The sequence below is a fragment of the Astyanax mexicanus genome, chromosome 1 (assembly GCF_023375975.1).
Source record: "Astyanax mexicanus isolate ESR-SI-001 chromosome 1, AstMex3_surface, whole genome shotgun sequence".
Classification (NCBI taxonomy): Eukaryota; Metazoa; Chordata; class Actinopteri; order Characiformes; family Acestrorhamphidae; genus Astyanax; species Astyanax mexicanus.
This window is the reverse complement of record NC_064408.1, coordinates 35,630,181-35,650,037: the sequence shown is the minus strand read 5'-3', so window position 1 is coordinate 35,650,037 and position 19,857 is coordinate 35,630,181. Positions and strand designations below refer to the sequence as shown.

At 37.5% G+C, this 19,857-nt stretch overlaps 1 protein-coding gene and 1 long non-coding RNA gene across 3 annotated transcripts in view; both read left to right on the top strand.

Annotated features, from left to right (window-relative positions):
* The first annotated feature begins 3,346 nt into the window (after positions 1–3,346).
* Positions 3,347–4,506, top strand: LOC125782562 (uncharacterized). Of its 2 annotated transcripts, XR_007425277.1 has the most exons (4): positions 3,347–3,410; positions 3,539–3,602; positions 3,891–4,178; positions 4,449–4,506. It is a non-coding gene; the product is annotated as an uncharacterized LOC125782562 (long non-coding RNA). The 2 variants fall into 2 exon arrangements; XR_007425276.1 differs by lacking the exon at positions 3,347–3,410 and having other exon boundaries at positions 3,528–3,602.
* A 5,712-nt stretch (positions 4,507–10,218) lies between these two features.
* arhgef9a (Cdc42 guanine nucleotide exchange factor (GEF) 9a) overlaps positions 10,219–19,857 on the top strand; it is a 62,854-nt gene continuing 53,215 nt past the window's right edge. The window contains exon 1 of the mRNA XM_022685000.2: positions 10,219–10,403. Within this exon, the coding sequence (XP_022540721.1) occupies positions 10,389–10,403 (15 nt within the window). The 5' untranslated portion in view covers positions 10,219–10,388. The remainder of the gene's footprint in view (positions 10,404–19,857) is intronic.

Below are 19,857 nucleotides of genomic sequence, written 5' to 3'. Positions count from 1 at the left end.
AGCTTATATTTTACATTTTCTAGTGTTTTGTTAGCTTTTTTCTAATGAGCTTCACTTCTAATGTTTCTGAAGGTTTATCATGTCAAGTCAAGTCACATGGTTTTCTTGTCACTCCTCATTATAACTTGTGTACATTGGAGCGAAATGTGGCCCTCCAGGCTCAGGGTGCCTCACACAAGAGCGGCACATCAAACAGGCCCACACGCAGTGCAGATATACAACACAGCCTTGTACTTACAGCACAGTGACCGCTCATCTCCGAAATGCAGCTTCACAGGAGAACAAAAACCTTCCTAACTTTCACTAAAGGTCAGTGTATGAAGATCTTATTCAAAGTCATTTAAGAGCATTTCTATTGGTCCAATCATTACAAACTCTGGGCACAATGTAAAGAAGAGCTGGCAGATTCACAAAAGGTCACAAAGTTAACAACAGAGAAATGAGGATAAAAAGTTTTTTGAATGTACAGGACAATCAATACAATACATTAAAGACATTATATATTATATTTAAGCAGGACAAGTAGAGTAAAACAACAAATGGCTCAGACGTTGAACAGACGTCAAACTTTAATAAAAAAATAGATTATCATTTTTCTAAAATAAAATACATGCACTTGCAAAACAAAAATAAAAAAATGAAATAAAAAGATATAGAAAGATAGATATCTGTGTTGTAAAGTGTGTATTGCACACACTGTGTACAATGTTATTACTATATGTGTTACTATAATATTATCACTATTATGTTATCACCATGGTATTAATGTTGTTTTTTTTGCCCTAATATTCTTACTATTGAGCTATTACAGTGTAATTAATATTGGGGTATTCCATTTGTGTTACTACTATTGTGATATCATGTTCGAGTTTATATTATAATAATATAATAAAGTTTATAATAATAATAATATTATTATTATTATTATTATTATTATTATTATTATTATTATTAACTGTGTTAATCATTGTGTGTTATTATCATGCTTTTGCAATTATGTTATTATTGTTATTTTTGCTGTTGTGTTATAACATTACTATCACTATGGGCCATTGCAATGTTGTTTTTATTATGTATTACTGCGCTATAGGTGTGGATGATGTGTTTGTGTATTTTGATATGCAGACACATCAGAATATGCAGATCAGTCAACCAATAATACCACCTCCCTGCTGACATCCAACCATCTGCAGATCAGTCAATCAGATCTCACTCTTGCCCCGCCTCTAAACCCATACATCACCCAGTGCCCCAACCAAACTACTCCTCCAATTTTAAGCGGGTGGAATCAGCAAAAATCTGAGGTATAGAAAAGAAAATGCTGTATTGACAAACTCCAAATTGCAGATATGTATAAGCTCTTATACTGCAAGATATGAGCCACTCAATAAACCTTTATTTCTAGCGATACAATACCTATTTATATATATATAAATTATATATATATTTCCAGAAAAACAAAAAAACAAAACTTTAAAACCAACAGAATATCAGCAGGTAATAATGTTAGAATGTCATATTGTGTGGATGGAAACATTGTGTTAATATATTTCTTTTAGCAGGCATTGGGATTTTTTTAGTTATTAAAGTTTTTAGTTATTTTAAGTCAATATAATTCTTGCATGTGAAGTTTCGAAAAAGCTGGATTGGGGTTACCAAACAGAACAACCTAAAACCAATAAAATATCATCATCAGCTGGATGTCAGATTGACTTTAATGTTAAATGTTTTCCTAAATTAATCCAAAAAACAACAAATTTGAATTGGTATGACAGCAAGCAGTACATGAGGAGGAATTGATATTGGAGAACTGATGTTCAGAAAGGTCCTAACGAAAACAGCTACACCAGATTCATGTTTTTAAACTGCAAGATATCTCATATATCTTAAATGATGATGTAAAGTGTTGCAAAGTGAAAAAATCATCAGTACATCACTATTCAGAATTTGGGTTAGCAAAAAAAGATAAAAGATTTTTATCTTAAGACCAGTTGAAAAATGAGGCCCAAAAAGGTTATTGTAGGGTTTTAGCAGCTGTAAACTGCACACCGTTTCTTTAGAAGTGTATCACAGTAGCATTTTTATACTAAAAAGTATAAGAATTAAGGTGCAGGTATGCATCAATGTGTGTGTGTGTGTGCATGTGCGTGCGTGTGTGTGTGAAGACATGGGCAAATAGTGAGAGAGATAAGAAATGAAAAAGAAGACTCAATAATAGAGAATTCTCTCTCTCCCTCTCCCTCTCTCTCTTGCCTTCTCACCCACCCCCTTTCTCTTGTTTATCTCTATCTGGGTGGTAGCATGGAGAATGTATTTCATCTTCACTTTCATTTAAATAACAATACCTACTCAGCCTTTGCTCCCTTGGCAACCGTGGTTTATTGTGTTTCCTTGTCACACACACAAACACACGCATCAACACACTAAAACTCTCTTTATTCTCTCTTCCTTTCTTTTGATTTTTTTTTCATTGTTTGCCATTCATTTGGTGATGACAAAGCAGTTGTCATCACCAAAATACACAGCGTGTAAAGGCTGTGTGTTAAGGTTTACTAAAGATAATGTGGCTGTGTGTAAAGGTTCAGTGATAGTAATGTGGTGTCTGTAAAGGTTAGGTGCTGATAATGTGGCTGAGTGTAAAGATTTAGTGTTGATAATGCAGCTGTGTGTAAAGATTTAGTGTTGGTAATGCAGCTGAGTGTAAAGGTTTAGTGTTGATAATGCAGCTGAGTGTAAAGGTTTAGTGTTGATAACGCAGCTGAGTGTAAAGGTTTAGTGATTATAATGCAGCTGAGTGTAAAGGTTTAGTGTTGATAATGCAGCTGAGTGTAAAGGTTTAGTGTTGGTAATGCAGCTGAGTGTAAAGGTTTAGTGTTGATAACGCAGCTGAGTGTAAAGGTTTAGTGTTGGTAATGCAGCTGAGTGTAAAGATTTAGTGTTGGTAATGCAGCTGAGTGTAAAGGTTTAGTGTTGATAACGCAGCTGAGTGTAAAGGTTTAGTGTTGATAATGCAGCTGAGTGTAAAGGTTTAGTGTTGGTAATGCAGCTGAGTGTAAAGGTTTAGTGTTGATAATGCAGCTGATTGTAAAGGTTTAGTGTTGATAACGCAGCTGTGTGTAAAGGTTTAGTGTTGATAATGCAGCTGAGTGTAAAGGTTTAGTGATTATAATGCAGCTGTGTGTAAAGGTTTAGTGTTGATAACGCAGCTGTGTGTAAAGGTTTAGTGTTGGTAATGCAGCTGAGTGTAAAGGTTTAGTGATTATAATGCAGCTGTGTGTAAAGGTTTAGTGTTGATAACGCAGCTGTGTGTAAAGGTTTAGTGTTGATAACGCAGCTGTGTATAAAGGTTTAGTGTTGATAACGCAGCTGTGTGTAAAGGTTTAGTGTTGATAATGCAGCTGTGTGTAAAGGTTTAGTGTTGATAACGCAGCTGAGTGTAAAGGTTTAGTGTTGATAATGCAGCTGTGTGTAAAGGTTTAGTGTTGATAACGCAGCTGTGTGTAAAGGTTTAGTGTTGATAACGCAGCTGTGTGTAAAGGTTTAGTGTTGATAACGCAGCTGTGTGTAAAGGTTTAGTGTTGATAATGCAGCTGTGTGTAAAGGTTTAGTGTTGATAACGCAGCTGAGTGTAAAGGTTTAGTGTTGATAATGCAGCTGTGTGTAAAGGTTTAGTGTTGATAACGCAGCTGTGTGTAAAGGTTTAGTGTTGATAACGCAGCTGTGTGTAAAGGTTTAGTGTTGATAACACAGCTGTGTGTAAAGATTTAGTGTTGGTAATGCAGCTGTGTGTAAAGATTTAGTGTTGGTAATGCAGCTGTGTGTAAAGGTTTAGTGATTATAATGTGGCTGAGTGTAAAGTTTTGGTGTTGGTAATGCAGCTGTGTGTAAAGGTTTAGTGTTGATAATGCAGCTGTGTGTAAAGTTTTAGTGTTGATAATGCAGCTGTGTGTAAAGTTTTAGTGTTGATAATGCAGCTGTGTGTAAAGTTTTAGTGTTGATAATGCAGCTGTGTGTAAAGTTTTAGTGTTGATAATGCAGCTGTGTGTAAAGTTTTAGTGTTGATAATGCAGCTGTGTGTAAAGATTTAGTGTTGGTAATGCAGCTGTGTGTAAAGTTTTAGTGTTGATAATGCAGCTGTGTGTAAAGTTTTAGTGTTGATAATGCAGCTGTGTGTAAAGGTTTAGTGATTATAATGCGGCTGTGTGTAAAGTTTTAGTGTTGATAATGCAGCTGAGTGTAAAGGTTTAGTGATTATAATGCAGCTGTGTGTAAAGGTTTAGTGATGATAATGTAGATTTGCGTTAAGGTTAAGTGATGATTATGTGTGAATGTGTAATGCAGTTTTGTGTAAATGTTAAGTGATAAATAATGTGACATTGTGTAAAGTTTTAGTGTTGATTTTGGCTGTATGTAAAGATTTAGTGATTATAATGCGGCTGTGTGTAAAGTTTTAGTGTTGATAATGCAGCTGTGTGTAAAGGTTTAGTGATTATAATGCGGCTGTGTGTAAAGGTTTAGTGATGATAATGTAGATTTGCGTTAAGGTTAAGTGATGATTATGTGTGAATGTGTAATGCAGTTTTGTGTAAATGTTAAGTGATAAATAATGTGACATTGTGTAAAGTTTTAGTGTTGATTTTGGCTGTATGTAAAGATTTAGTGATGATGCTGTAATTGTGTGTAAAGGTTTAGTCATAAAAAATAAGTGTGTGTAAAGGTTTAGTCATGATAATGTGAGTGTGTTTAAAGGTTAAGTTAGTGATGATAACGCACAGGTGTGTAAATGTGTAGTGTGGTTGTAAATGTGTTTGTAAAATTTCATGATGACGATGTTCCCTTTTTTTGTTTATTTGTCCATTATTTAATTCTCACTCTTTTCTCTCCTCTATAATTTTCTCTCATTTGTTTAGTGTCTTTAGTTTTTTTTTCCACAGTATCTCTTTCCACTCTGTCCTATTTGCCCCCCATCCTTAAAGGCTGTGTAAGCGTGACCGATGCCTATCTTTTCAATCTATGCTGATTAGTCTCACTCTTTCTTTTCCTCAAAATCACACACACTCACATGTAGCGTAAAGGCATGTACATTATACAATTCATTGTGTAACACTGGAAGCCTGAGGCTACTAAACACTATTTCCTTGTATTCCTGTACATCATTTATAACTACTGTTCAAAATTCACGTCATTGTGTATTAGCGTCCTCCCTGTCTGACGGGTAATCTCTCAGAGAGGTGGAAACGTCAGTGTGACTGATCATCATTTAGCCTGCTTATAACCAGCATTTACAAAATTACTATCCACATTAAATAAACTTACTGAATTAGAGTTTATTTATTTTAAAACTTGGCACGCAGTTATGTCTTAATCTGATATATAATTAATTACAGGTGTGGTGTGTTTCTGATCAAACTTTAGGGGCCCTATTTTAGCAATCTATAGCTGATCTATCAACTGTGCTGCTTAGTTTAGGGTGTGTAATAAACCAATCAGTGTGTCACCTGCCATTCCATCCATTCACATTAATTCATTGAATTCATAACTGAATATATGTTTGTTTGGGTTTCAGGTGATATAGCTAATTTTAGAGGGATTGTTTATTTGAATGAAATGAATGAATGAATTTAACTATTTATCAATGTATTCAGTCTTCTTCTATTTTAGAGCGCACACCAATGTCTTTTGTTTAATTAGAATTTAATTAGAAACGCGCTCTGAGAGGGGGTGCTTTTCATTGTGGGGGTGCAGATTTCAGCGTGCTTTCAAAATAAAACTTTATTTGCTGTATAATTTTTGCTGTATCATTTTTGACAAATCCACCTATTTCTGATATTGGGTGGGCCAAGTTCCTACGCCAATGCCTGTATGCATTTATCCCCAACTGTATCTCAACTTCTATCCATATTTAATTTGTAACTATATTTCGCCCAACAGAGTATGAGAGACATACAGTATACAGTGAATGAAAGATTATATATAGCTTATATATAGAGTCATTACATTTACATAAATAAAGTTCCATTTCACTACGTAATTCAAGAACATTTCCAATTGATTTTTGCCATTTAGGCTCTTCAGGTCAAGTGAACAATATAAAGTAGGATGAAATCCAGTAAACATAAAAAGTACAGTTAACAACTTACAGCTGGTCTGTAGCAATGGAAATAAACTGAGCTTTGAAAAATGGATGCAAAAAAGACATAGAATATAAAGAAAAAGACAAAGATAAGGAGAGAGTAAGGAAGAGAGAAAGGAAAGGAAAGGAAAGGAAAGGAAAGAAAAATTGTAGACACAAAGCAGTTTGGAGAGTGCGGAGGAAGGCAAAAGAAAGAAAGAGAAGAAAATGAATAGGGTGAACAAGATAGTGATAAATATAGAGAATGAGATGAAAAGAGAGAGACAGAGACAGAGAGAAGGGACAAAGTAGGCAGAGAGACATACAATAGAACCAGTAAAACACAGCAATGTGGAAACAAGAGAATTATTGAGAAAAAAGAGAGGGGGAGAATAGAGATACAGAACAAGACAGAGAGAAGTGCAGTTAAGAAATAGAGAGAATAAGAACAGGGTAAGAAATAAAGTGAGAAAAAAAGGTGAGAGATACAGAAAAGAGAGGACAAAGTGAGAAACAGAGGTGGGGGCACAATAGACTGAGTATGTGAATGGAAAAGAGACAGGGGAAAAGGTCATAAGAAAGAGGAAATAAGGAAAAACTGCAGAGAGAAAAATGAATAAATAAATAAATAAACAGAGTAGAAAAAAAGGGGTAGAAAGTAAGAACAGAGATGAGAGAGAGAGTACAGAGAGAGAGATTATTACATCACTGTTCTTGTTTGTGGAGTGATGAAGGGTATATGCAGTGAAAGCACAGTCAGAAGTATTTTGGCTGCTGACCTCACTCTGAACGCTGACTGGTCCATCTTTAGTCTCCTGGGTGATTGTTTGGAGTCTCTACAACAGGGATCATTAGACAGCGGCCCGTGGCTCAGAATGTTTTTGGCTTCATCCCATCCTCCACGTCCTAGTTCTAATGAAAGTATGTGGAACCTATATAAAAAGAAAAAGTCTTGAACAGTGTTCTGCCACCAGAACCTACTAAAACATGAAGCATGTGAAGAAGATGTTCTAAAATACAATACAATCTCATCAAAAATGGTTCTGTATAGCACAAAAAAGGGTTGTTTGTACCTTTATATAACTATGAACAAGATATTTTTCTTGTAAATAAATTGCTATTTATTTGTTTAGATGGACCTGAAGGGTCGTGGTCTCATCCAATTACTGCAGAAAACATGAATATTCTCCTTTGTTCTATAGATCAGGGGTCGGCAATTAAATTTGGCTGCAGGCCAGATATTTTTCAAGCTACTACGTGGTGGGCCAAAAGCGGGGTGGATATGTTGAACCCAACTGCAGAACAGTTCGTCTCAAAGTAGGTAAACCCAAGAAGAAAGAAAAAAAATTAATAAATAAACACACCGCTCCACATGCAGAATCAAACCTGGGTTGTCAGGGTCAGGGTCCAATACACTATCGCTGCCCTGGCTAGTGAATTAGGATTATAAAAAAAATGTTATAAGGAGATAGGGAGCCTGAGAACGAGCGGAAAAAAACGAAAACAGGCAGAAACTAAAGTCACGCCGAGCGACAGGGGAGGAATCTAAACCAAAGCTCTAAACCAAAGTTCTTCACACCAGCACTATTTGGTCCGGGTAAATCAGACTCTGGTTGGTTTGTACCCTTGGTGCGGTACGATTGAACAGGTGTGAAAACAATAATCACACAGATCAAAACAAATGCACTGAGACCAGCTTGTGGAGGTGGTTTTGGCCCGGTCCCAAACTAAATCTGGAGCGGTTTGGCTGTGTTGAGAACATGATTTGATTTCAATCCGACCCAGATATTAAATAAACTACTTTTATTTAAGTTAATCTGCTGATAAGGCACAGTTCAATCTAATATATTATCCAGATAACGCTGATTACCATCGCTATGAACAAACTAGCCGACTCTACTTGTTTACTACATATATATCTGCGCTGCACGTCCCATAAAAAACACTGTGTTTTAAAGCGCAGTGGCACATTTTATACGCGCTGGAACACAGAATCTTCTCGCTATATCTGCTTTCTTGCTCCCACGACAGAAAGATCTGACCAATCAGAGTAGAGAATGTGCTTGTGTGGTTTATTGGTGCCCATTCTGATAAACTTAGGTTTATGCCTGTGTGAAACCAAACCAAACAGAGGGAGAATACGCTCCAAGTAATACACTCATTAACTTATCCAAACCATAGTAACCAGGTGGGAAAACACCCTCGATCTAGATCTACTGAACCATGGTCCTGGTCACCTGCAGAGTAAAAGCACTTTTCTAAATGGTAGGCAGATCCATCAAGTAGCAGTCCTTCTGTACAAAAAGAGCTACAGTAAGTACATGATATGTAGCTAAAATTTAAAGAGAAAGGCAGCCAGTCTTTAAGCTTAACAGACACATGCTAGTGGTCGGTTACCTCAGCTTGCTACCATTATGCTAACCTTTTTCAGCTTGTATCATTTAAGTGGTAAACAAGCAGTCTGTGTCTCTGAAATAATTTATACTAGATGTTAGAGAACCTTCATTTCCTTTAATGTATTTGAGTAGAGTGTTTTAGCTAATGAACTTCAACTACAGATCTGCTCTGCTAGCTACATAACTAACGTTAGCTATGCTGCACTGAGGGAGAGAAGGGCCCACCTTCTTTTGCTAGTAAGCAAATTATAACCAAAAGAAACATGTTTCTAAATGACATTTTAATAGATTTTATTATCTGGGTACATTTAGTTTGTTTAGTGTTGTAGTTTTACAAAATATAAAAGGTTTACAAAATGAAACCACTAAAACAATGTATTTATTACCTACTTGATACAAGTACAGACAGAATATTTAATAAATTATAGAATAATTTTAATGTTAAAGTGTTAAAATGAATGCACTAATGCCTTTTAAAGTAGCCCATCTTAACTGTGTTAAAATACAGTAAATAAAGATTGTATTGTATTGTAAATATCATATACACTAGGTAAAATATTCTACAGCAACATACTAGCTAGCTGTTCATTTTATAGTATACTTTTTACAGTGCACAATACTTAATGAATTTAATGAATGAATAAGTTTCTTTTCATGGAAATAATCAGGATTTACAATACATATCTGTTTTATTGATGGTATTATTATAATAATAATTCTACAGCCTTTTTTTTTTGATCTCCCACTCTGTTAGTTGGGAACCTCTACATTAAAGCATAGAATTACAGACTGACCTTCTAAAGCCTGGTCAGCGAACACTGAAGCTTACAGGCCAGATTTTAGACCTCTAAGAGCATCGCCAGTGGTAAAACATAGAGTATACACGTTTCTGTCCTGGGGCGACCTCAGTGCTGTTTCAGCAGTTCCTGAATGTATTTCAGGTTTCTGCTGCTTCTGAGAGAATGATGAATTTGAAATAAGCCTGAAAAGCCATAACATTGAAATCATTGCTTGTATCTTTAAAGTGGTAAACAAGCGGTCTGTGTCCGTAAAAATGACTGATACCATTGGTTATTGGCAATCAAACCTTTGGAAACACCTTCTCATTAATGTTTTTCTTTATTTAATTTAATTTCTAAAGACAAATAAGGCACACATATAGAATTACATAGTAAACTTAAAGCAGTGTTCGGCCTCCACAATCCCCTGACCTAAACCCAACTGAGTTTGAGTTTGATGAGCTGGGCTGAGTAGGTGACTCTACTGAAGACACTGAGAAAATAACAATAGTGTGCAAATCTGCCATCAAAGCTAAATGTGGCTACTTAAAAGAATCTAAAGTATAAAATATATTCTGGTTTGTTTAACACTTTTCCACATCTGTCCCTGTATAGCTTAAAATGTAAAGAAATATATATATAAAGAAAAAGAGAGAAAAAAAGGTGTGTCCAAATCTTTAACTCGTACCATATATACATATATATATATATATATATATATATATATATATATATACTGGAGAGAGATGGAGTTCTCAACAAGCCCCGCCCTCATCTCTATAACTCTCAGAGGGAGAGAGAGGGTGAGAGAGAGAGAGGTAAGGGAGGGAGAGAGAGAGAGAGATATAAGGAGAGAGAGAGAGGAAGAGAGAGGGAGGGAGTGAGAGCGAGAGCCTGAGAGGAGTACAAGCAGAGAGAGCTAGAGAGAGGGACAGAGAGAGAGAGAGAGAGATACAGGGAGGGATGCTGAGGGACTAAGGCTCGCGCAGTCTCCCTGCTCTCCGCGCGCCTGACCGGACGTGCGTGGTGCGCGTGCGCTGCTGTGGGCGGAGCGGCGCGAGTGGAGCGGAGACACGGCGCGCGCGGGACACGGAGCCCATCATGATGAAGATGATGGTGAGCGTGAGGATGATGAGGATAATGATGATGATGTTGTTGATGATGATGATGATGATGGTGGCGGTGGTGGTGGTGCTGATGCTGGTTGCTATGGTGACAGTGATGATGAGCGTTTTGGTGGTGCCGCGGTGATGCATCGTGACCTTGGCTGTATGGACGATTCTTGCATATGTGTGTGTGTGCGTGTGTGTGTGTGTGTGTGTGTGCATGCGCGCGTGTGTGTCCGTGCTCTGTGTTTGTGCGTGTGTGTGTTGTGTGTTTGTCCGCGTGCGCCGCGTGTCACACAGTTCCATTCCAGCGCTATGGAAACCGGAGAACAGAGATGACGGGGGAGGGGGAGGTGTGTGTGTGTGTGTGTGTGTGAGGGAGATACAGGGACAGAGATACCCTCTGGAACGTTATCGCGCGAATATCCCGGTTTTAACCTGCGCCACTGATGCGTATGTGTGTGTGTATGCATGTATGTGTGTGTGTCTGCGAGCGCGCGTGCGTGCGTGCGTGTGTGTGTGTGTGGGTTGGTGAGGTAACTGCGGTAACGCGCGTTGTTGCTGCGCAGCTCCGCCTCGCCTCCGTAGCTCTACGTCTCGTGCATTCGCTTCTGATCATCTCGAGATTATCGATCATTGGCCGGGAATCGATCTCGCACGCGAGTGATGGATCAAGAGACAGAGAAAGGAGAAACACCGGGAGCTCCTATAGCTCTCAGTAGAATCTCGCCTAAGCTAGCTTACATAAGCTAGCCCACTTTCTGTTTGCATGTGTGTGTGTGTGTGTGTGTGTGTGTGTGTGTGGTGCAGCTCGTACCGTGGGCTCGGATGCTGCCCGTGTACCCTGGAGCTCCAGCCTATAGTCAGTGATGCTGCTGTTGATGATGTTGGGCTGACATTAACAGCACAGCTGGTCAAGATCATCTCTGTTGAGTTCAAATCAGAGCTAGGCAGAGTAAAGGCTGTGTCAGGATGAGACTGAGAGCAAGTCTAAATGACAGTAACAGTTATGAGTCTACGTGAGAACAAGTCCTAGTTACGACTGAGTCCAAATGAAGAATAGTGAGGAATAGGCCCAATGAGAGCAAGGCTTTGACCAGTAAGAGCAAGAGCAAGTCCAATTGGGAGCTAGGCAAAGTCAAGACCTGAGAAAGAATGAAGAGCTAGACAAATCAAAGTCCAGAAGAGAGCTGAACGAGACCAAGTAAAAACAGGAGTAAGAGCAAGACCAAATGTCTAAAATGTTCCAAAAGAAAGCTAGAAAAATCCAAAAGTCGAAGAGCAAAACTCCAGCAAGAGTCCAGATGAGATCCAAGTCCAAAAAGAGTAATGCTGGGTCAAGACCGGGTCCAATTAGGAGCTTGGCAAAGTCCGATCGAGAGCCAGAGCGAAACCAAGTCCAAATAAGACTGAGGCTGAGTCATGACTAAGTCCAAATAAAGGCTACACAGAAACCACAGAAAGTGAAACGAAGTGCATTTAAAAGTTTGCTTAAGTCAAGACCTATAGTCCAAATGAGAGCTACAGTAATTCCAAAAATCTAGTCATGATCGAGTGAAAGATTCAACAAAGTCAAGACCGTGTATAAATGAGAGCAAGATTTAGGCTAGACTAAGCCCAAATCTAGATAAGAACTGAGCCCAGTTAAGAACCAAAATGAGTCTATACCAAGTACAAATTATAGCAAGATTGAAGCCAAGTCCATGTAAGATCGAGATTTAGTTAGGCTGAGTCAAACAAGAGCAAGACTTAAATGAAACAAAGATAAGTCTACACAAATTCCAAATTAGAACAACAGCAAGTCCTAGACTTCTGCAATGTTTATAATCCATTAAGAGTTTAATTGACTCTTGGTGTTCACTCAGTGCAGTAATGGTTAATTCAACACTTAGAAGTAACATACATTGTTTAATGAAGAAATTACTAAATAATGAATCAATTAATCAAACAAATCAACATCTGCAGTGCTGTATCAGCTTTTATTTATTTAGTATTTGCTAATGTGAATTTTTTCTTGATGTTTTCCTTTAAAACATCTATGGTTTGTTTCTTTGACAGGGACTAAGCCTAGTCCCGGACTACATTTTTCTTCCAAAGGAAAATCTCCATTCATAATGCTGTGTAGTCCATGACTAGGCTTTATGTTTTTTTATCAGAATATCTTTATCTGTAAACATTTGTTAAAATAGTTTTTAGCCTAAAATTAACCTAGCAATACAGGCCACAACTCAATTTTTACTACAAAGAATTTAAATTTCTTAAGATTTCTTTTATGTAACCCAGTTACAAAACTTTTGGAATTTGGATGCTGTGTAAAAGGTAAAAAAAACCCACTAATTTACAAATATTGTAGACCCATATTTTATTCACATTGAGACATAAAATATTACATATAGGGTGTTAAGTGTGATAATTTTTTTTATTTGATGAAAAACAGCTTATTTTATAACTTGATGGCAGCAACACATCTCCAAAATCTGGGAAAGAAGCAACAAAAGGCTATAAAACGTAGCACTAATAAAAACAGGTGGAGGAGATATTTCCAACTAACTCATATGACTAGGAATAAAAAAGAAAGAAAAGAGCATTTTACAGAGGCAGAGTCCCTCAGAAGCAATATAAAGCAGATGTTCATCTGTCTATAAAATGTTTTAATATTTTAGGACAATTCCTAACAAATATTTCTCAATGTGAAATTGCAACAAATTTGGATATCCCATAATCTACTATACATAATATAATCAAAAGATATAGTGAATCTGGAGGAATCCCTGTGAACATGGAACGAGGCAGACGGTCAGTATTGGATGCTGGTGATCTTCTGGCCCTCAGGCAGCATTGCATTAAAACAGGACTTATGCTCTACTGAATGTAGCCAAGACCATCTCTGTTGAGGCCAACACAAGGCCTAGTCCAAATCAGAGTGAGGCAGAGTAAAGGCAGGCCTGAATGACCGCAACATTAATGAGTTCACATGAGAGCAAGGCATATGCCAAATAAGAGCAAGGCTCCAATAAGACTGTGACCAAGACCAATTGAACGTTAGAAGGGGCAAGACAAAGTCCAAGGGAAGACTGAGTCAAAAGGGGAGCTAGACAAATAAAAGCGAGATCAAGCACAAATGAGGGTGAGAGCGAGGCTAAATGCAAATAAAAGCAGGCCTGAGTTGTGAGTCTAAATTAGGGAGAGTCAAGTCCTAGTTCAAGTGAAAACAAGGCAGAATCACAGCAGTGTGTGCAGACAATGCATATTTCAGCAAGACAATGCTAAACTTTATACAAGATTATTCACAACAGTGTGGCTTCACAGAAGAAGAGTCTGTGTGCTGAACTGGCCTGCCTACAGTCCAAACCTTTCTCCAGCAAAAAAATAAAAAATGGAAGAAGACCCAGGACTGTTGAGCAGCTTAAACCATACTTTAAACAGTAATGGGACAACATTTCTCTCCAAAAAACATAGAAATTGGACTGCTCACTTCCCAGACATTTACAAACTGCTGTTAAAAGAATAGGCGATGCTGTACAATAGTAGACATGGCCCTGTCCCATTTTTATTTTTGAGACGCAATGCTGTTATCAAATTCTAAATGATTCTAAATGATAATTTTCTTTTCATTAAATGGTCTGACTTTCAATATCTGCGTCCCATGTTCTAATGTGAATGAAATATGGGTCTTTGAGATTAATTACATTTTAAAACATCTCAGCTTTTAGATTTCTTTTTACCAGTAAAAACTAAGTTATAGGGGTGCCGAGTGATCCAGCGGTCTAAAGCGCTGCCACTATGTGCAGGAGGTTGCAGGTTCAAACCCCAGCTCATGCAGCTTTGCCATCAAGCTGCCGGCCCTGCTCCCTCTGGGTGGGTAGATGGCGCTCTCTCCCCACATCACCGAGGTGATGTCTGCAGCACAGGTCGTCTGTGAGCTGATGTATCAGAACCGAGCCGCTGCACTCTCCTCCGAGCTCGCTGGCTGCTCGGCAATGCTGCATCAGCATGTATCTGAGGAAGCATGTGTTAGTCTTCACCCCCCTGGTGTGTTGGGGCATTACTAGTGTTAGGGGAAGTCCTAATGAGTGGGTTGGGTAATTGGCCGTGTAAACTGAAAATTTTAAATAAAATTATATAAAAAAAATATATATATATATTATAGCTTTTATTGCTGGTGCTGTTTTAGGCTAATTGGCTTCCTCAAACCCTGGAATATATGCCACTCTAATGCTAAATGTTCCTTAGTCCATGGCTAGGCTTAATCTCTGTCTGGGCAAGTGTAGTTCATTTAACACTGCCGGAATCCAAATTCATCAAGTGTTACTGTACCTGGACATCTGACAAGTTAAAGCTAATAGTTTGCCTGTATTGTTTATTTATGCCCAGCTAGAAACAAATCATGTGGATGAGGATTAAGCCGGGTCTAATCTAGTACTGGGGAAATAGAAAATCCTAAATTTGCACTCACTGCACTGCTTTGGCTCTAAAACTATATTATCTCCATCAGAGTAGCTCCACTCACTATATATGTGAAGTGGTGCCATATTTCCCCCCTGGACCTGTTAGCTTAGCGTAAAGCATTAGTTAGCCTCTGTTGTTGACTGCCTTGCATGTGCTAGCTATGTATGCTAGCTATATGTTTATTTATTAGTGTAGCACTAACTAAATCCAACAGTTCAGGTATTATATTAGTTGTAATTGTCTAGAAAGGTTTGCTTTGCTAAGTGTATTGAAGCAGTTAAATTGTTAGTGGTCTCCCCTTCTAATGAATGTATTCAGATACTTTTTAATAAACGCAAACACAGCTTGTGTGGTCCCTGTAAAAATACTACCAATAGAATTGAACTCTATAGAGCAGATGAACGGAATCTTATTGGCACCATGCCTATACTGAACCTCCCCCCCCCCCCCTCCCCCCCCCAAAAAAAATGTTCAATGTAAATTATCTAATTTCAAGGCAATTCACTGCAAAAAACAAAACCTTAGCAAGTGAAATGATCTTATTGCTGGTCAATTAATCTTATTTGTTTCTCTGCTATTTTTCTTTGTCTTACTAAGCATTGTAAGATTAAGACTATTTTGCTTAATTTATAAATCATGATCATCACTTTATTTTCAGTAATTTAAACTCAACATATGCACAAAATGACAAAATGACCAAAATACAGTGATTTTCGCTTGATTTAAGTCCTATTTCACTCATTTTGAGACATTGCGATTGTTTATTTTACAGTTTTTATTTTTTTTGTATTTATTGCAGTGTAATACCAGATGTGGGGGCTGGAGGAGTATAAAACAACCAGCACTGACGTGTGGAACAGTGGAACCGTGTTCTTTGTGTTCTAGGGCTCCTTCCTGTACTTTTAAGATGAGATTGATGTATGAATGTGTGGGTGTCTCAATACTTTTGTTCTTTTAGAGCATCTTAGCAGAATTAACACAAAAATAACGGCTACATACTTTTAAAGAGAATGACCAGTTTTCTTTGTTAAACATGGCTGTGTGTTAATGTCTGGCCTGTGCTCATGATATAGTGACTGTCATGTAGTCATATAGTGGCTTGAATAGCTTTAAATGTACAGTCTTTTATGAGTAATACACATAATATAAATAATGATTTTAACTTTTGAATTTAAACAATTTAGTTTACTGGCTGTATACTACTCACACATGTCTTTCAAAGAATGAAGGAAACTGTAATAAGTGAAGAACAGGTCAGGTTCTTCAGTAAACTCAATACTTACTGCTATATTTGCACTGTAAATCTGTAAAAAATTGCCTACAGCCTTTGTGAAAGATTCTTTGTGAAACTCAAAATTTAGTTTAAGTTAAGTGTAGATTGACCAGTTAGTGAGTCACTTGATATGGCTGGATGACTGGACTCAGGACATCACAGGCAGGTCTTGTATGATGTTCCTGGTATGCGTTGGTCAGAAACCTAATAAAAATGCTTCAAGGAAGGACAACCACTGAACTGGCGACAGGGTCAGGGACACTGCATGGATATGCATGGGAAGCGATACACACTATTATGCAGGTGTTTTAATATAATGGCAGATTGTTGTATACAAATTAACAATTAAAATATTCTATTAATTTCTTGAGAGTATAAATATGTACCGACATGCCAAAAGTCATGGGTCAGGAACTAATAGCATGCCCCCTGACTTGGCCATGTCCTGTAGAAGCTAAAGAAGATAACATCTCACCTCAACAACTTATACAGGTGTGTTCATTCCCAAGCTGTCCCCTGAAGTAACATTTCATGACAAATTTACACCCTGCTATCCTATGAGTTTTGGCATTTCAGTGTACAACCATGTGCAACAACTTAAACAGAAACTTGTGAACATGGCTGTTTTTTATATATAATGTAGCATATGGTAGGCCGGAGTATACTTACTCTTTTAGATTTTACAGTGTGTGTGTGTGTGTGTCAGATGCTTTTACAGAACATGAGTTTTGTGATTAGCTGTAATGTAACAGATTTGCGTAGGCTAACATGTTCTAATTGGATGAAGATGAACGAGTTGTGGTGACTGAAGCGGCTCAATGTAATCGCTCCCTTCACATCATCTGCTTCTGAGTGCGGTGAGAAGCACGTTTTTTTCATCCACCGGCTTCCAGCTCCGTTTCCCAGAAGCCCCTGTTTTCAGTGTTCTTCCTAAACAAATACATCATATTCAAGTGATCTGCTGATTATCAGTCCTCATGAGCAGGACTGTATCGATTTGATTAAAATGGAGCTGGGACTGTTTTTTTCATGGTAGCTTATAACTGATATAAATGAATGTGGAAACTTCCGAAAAACCACAGTCCCAGTTGTTGATTGCTGGGAGAATGGCATGCTCCTTTATTTTATTTAATCATCAGTGGAATGCAATGCTACTCTCTTACGATTCTGATTTCTTTACAGTGGTTGGTTGTAATGGTCCTCAGGGGTTGCCATGTCTATTACACAAATATAGACAATTTTTTTATTATTACTATTTATTTACTGTTCAAATCCAAATTTAAAAACATGTTTTAGGCTTACAACCTTCTCTACACCTTGGGAATTCATTTTAGCATTTTTGGGACTAAAACTGGTTGCTAGTACTGACAATGGTGGGACTGGATGCTCTATTAACCTTTCTAGGCAATGCATGGTTGTGCAGGGTTTCTGTAATGTTCTGGGCATTTTAGAGAGCCTGTGAATTTCCGTGTATCTAAGAATCACACTGTAAAAGTTTAGAATTCCACATCTTTCACAAATAAACTTTTTATATAGCTCTAAAAATTTCATCACTTTGGACGTGATTCCTTTAACGTTCCTACTGTTCCTGTGCCTTTGGTTGTGTGTTTAAAGGTGGTCTATTTGCTAGTTCTTTTGTGGTTTAATACTTACTTTACTGAGCTGAGTGATGTACTTTTAACAATAGCCTTTTTTTTATGTGCTTACTGTGAAGGTTTAAATCGGTGGTCTGAGGTTAGCTTCAAGTGGACTGTGGTGTGTCCTGCTGTGCGTGTGGAGCATATCCAATCCTGGTACTGCACAAGGGGTTGCGTGACTGCAACAAGCACCTGTACTGAAAGCATTGCAAAAAATGCATGCCCAGTGCTGTCCTGCAGCTCCTTGTTTTCAGGTGTTCCTGTGTAGTGGAAAAATGAAAGGAAAAAAACATCAAAATAAAAATACTGCTTTAAAAAAATTCACTATTATAACAATAAGGATTTCTTTATTGTGTCAAAACCTTTTGTAAAATGATGGTGTATGATGTGATTTGTCACACCTTTAGTGTGTATACTTTGTAGAAGCATACAGACTCTAGATGTACCAAGGTTTGTTAAAGCATGTGAATCTAAAGTTTATTCTACAGTATGCGTGTACAACTGTAGATCTAGGCTGAGTGCAGATTTACTCTAGGTCTTGTAATCTAGACCTACACTGTGTCTAGAAGCCTCTAGAGCAGGGCTTCTCAAACTTTTTGCAGACAGAAACCATTTATGTTTAGTAAGCATATACAGTAATAGAATTAAAATATTTTATTAGTTAAAATCCAGCTATTAGGCTTTTATTGGGACCCATAAAATATGGAAGATAAGAGAAATTACACATGCATTTGGTCTAAAACATATGCAGTCTATTCTTTACTGTTTATTTACTTGGACATTTCAACACCATGACAACAGGCATATAACTATATAACAGTCACGTTTGCTACATAGCTCTGAGATAAGCTAAGCTGAAGCTACTAGAAATTTGTATTTCACCTTAAAAACTGTAGCAGTTAGGTTCTGCTGTGAAAATGCAGTCTACTTTTCTTTACTTTCTTTAATTTACTTTTCACCAATTCAACACCATGGCGACTAACTGTAATACACAGTCTACACAGCCTACTGGTGTTTTTATTTTTTTTTACCTGAAAATGTGGACTGGAGTCTGAACTGAAGTCCATGTATTTGTTAGTGTGTAAAGTTTTGATTTCACACTGTAGGTTAGTTAGCACACTGAAGATCTTCGCTAAATTATGTTCTATTAATCATCTTTTGGGCCATGCATATCTTAATATGTTAACGCTAACTGGTTTGTAGAATGTTGTTAATTCTGCAATTGCTTTTCCAGGTGTACTGAATCTAATTCCATTCAAGCAAACAGATTATTCTCAGATCCCTTTTATAACTGTGCTTAAATAATCTTAAGTAATCTACAGTTACAGTAGATACAGGAGCCAGTGTTTGAAATCTGTTGTGCCCATACTGTTCTGTGACAAATACATGTGAAGGGAAGTCAAATTTTTTTCTCATGTTTTTGAAAGGGTGACAACAGCCTGCCTCAAATTTCTATAATTGGTCTGAAAGACGAAACCATCTATAAAAGTGTTTTCACACTGCAGACGAATCAGATCATGATTTACTTGATTCAGTTTGAGACCACCTCTTTTGTTCAGACAATATTTTATTCTTCAAACAAAAAAGTCAAACATCTGGACTAAAAATGTAGGTGTGTATGCAGCCCTAGTGAGACCGTTGTATTAAACAGTAAAAATATTACAATAATAATTCTGCATTCAGCCTTAGCCTTCAGTATGAACACGTTAATGCAGTTCAGTAATATTTAGATACGTTCTATTGAGATCTGTGTTGTCAGCGAGGACTGGGTTTGCCAGCAGCCGCTTAGCACAAAGATTGAGTGTTAAATGGTAGAGTGAACATTACATTAAGCAATATCTCTCCACAGTTTAAGAAGATCTTTTGGAGTGTATTTAGTCAATGTCTGTTGGGTGTTCAGCTGGGGTGTGTGATATGTGTACAGGGTAGAAATTCTTCTTAAAGTAGGAGTCATTTTGCTACAATCTTTTTACTGGTGTGGTGACTGCGGTGGTAGCATCTCAATGGCCTGTAGTAGATTCTTATATTATAGTTATATTGGTTGAAATCAGCATTATTATTTTCACATTGATTTCACATAGATGGACAAACCTAAGTTTAACCTG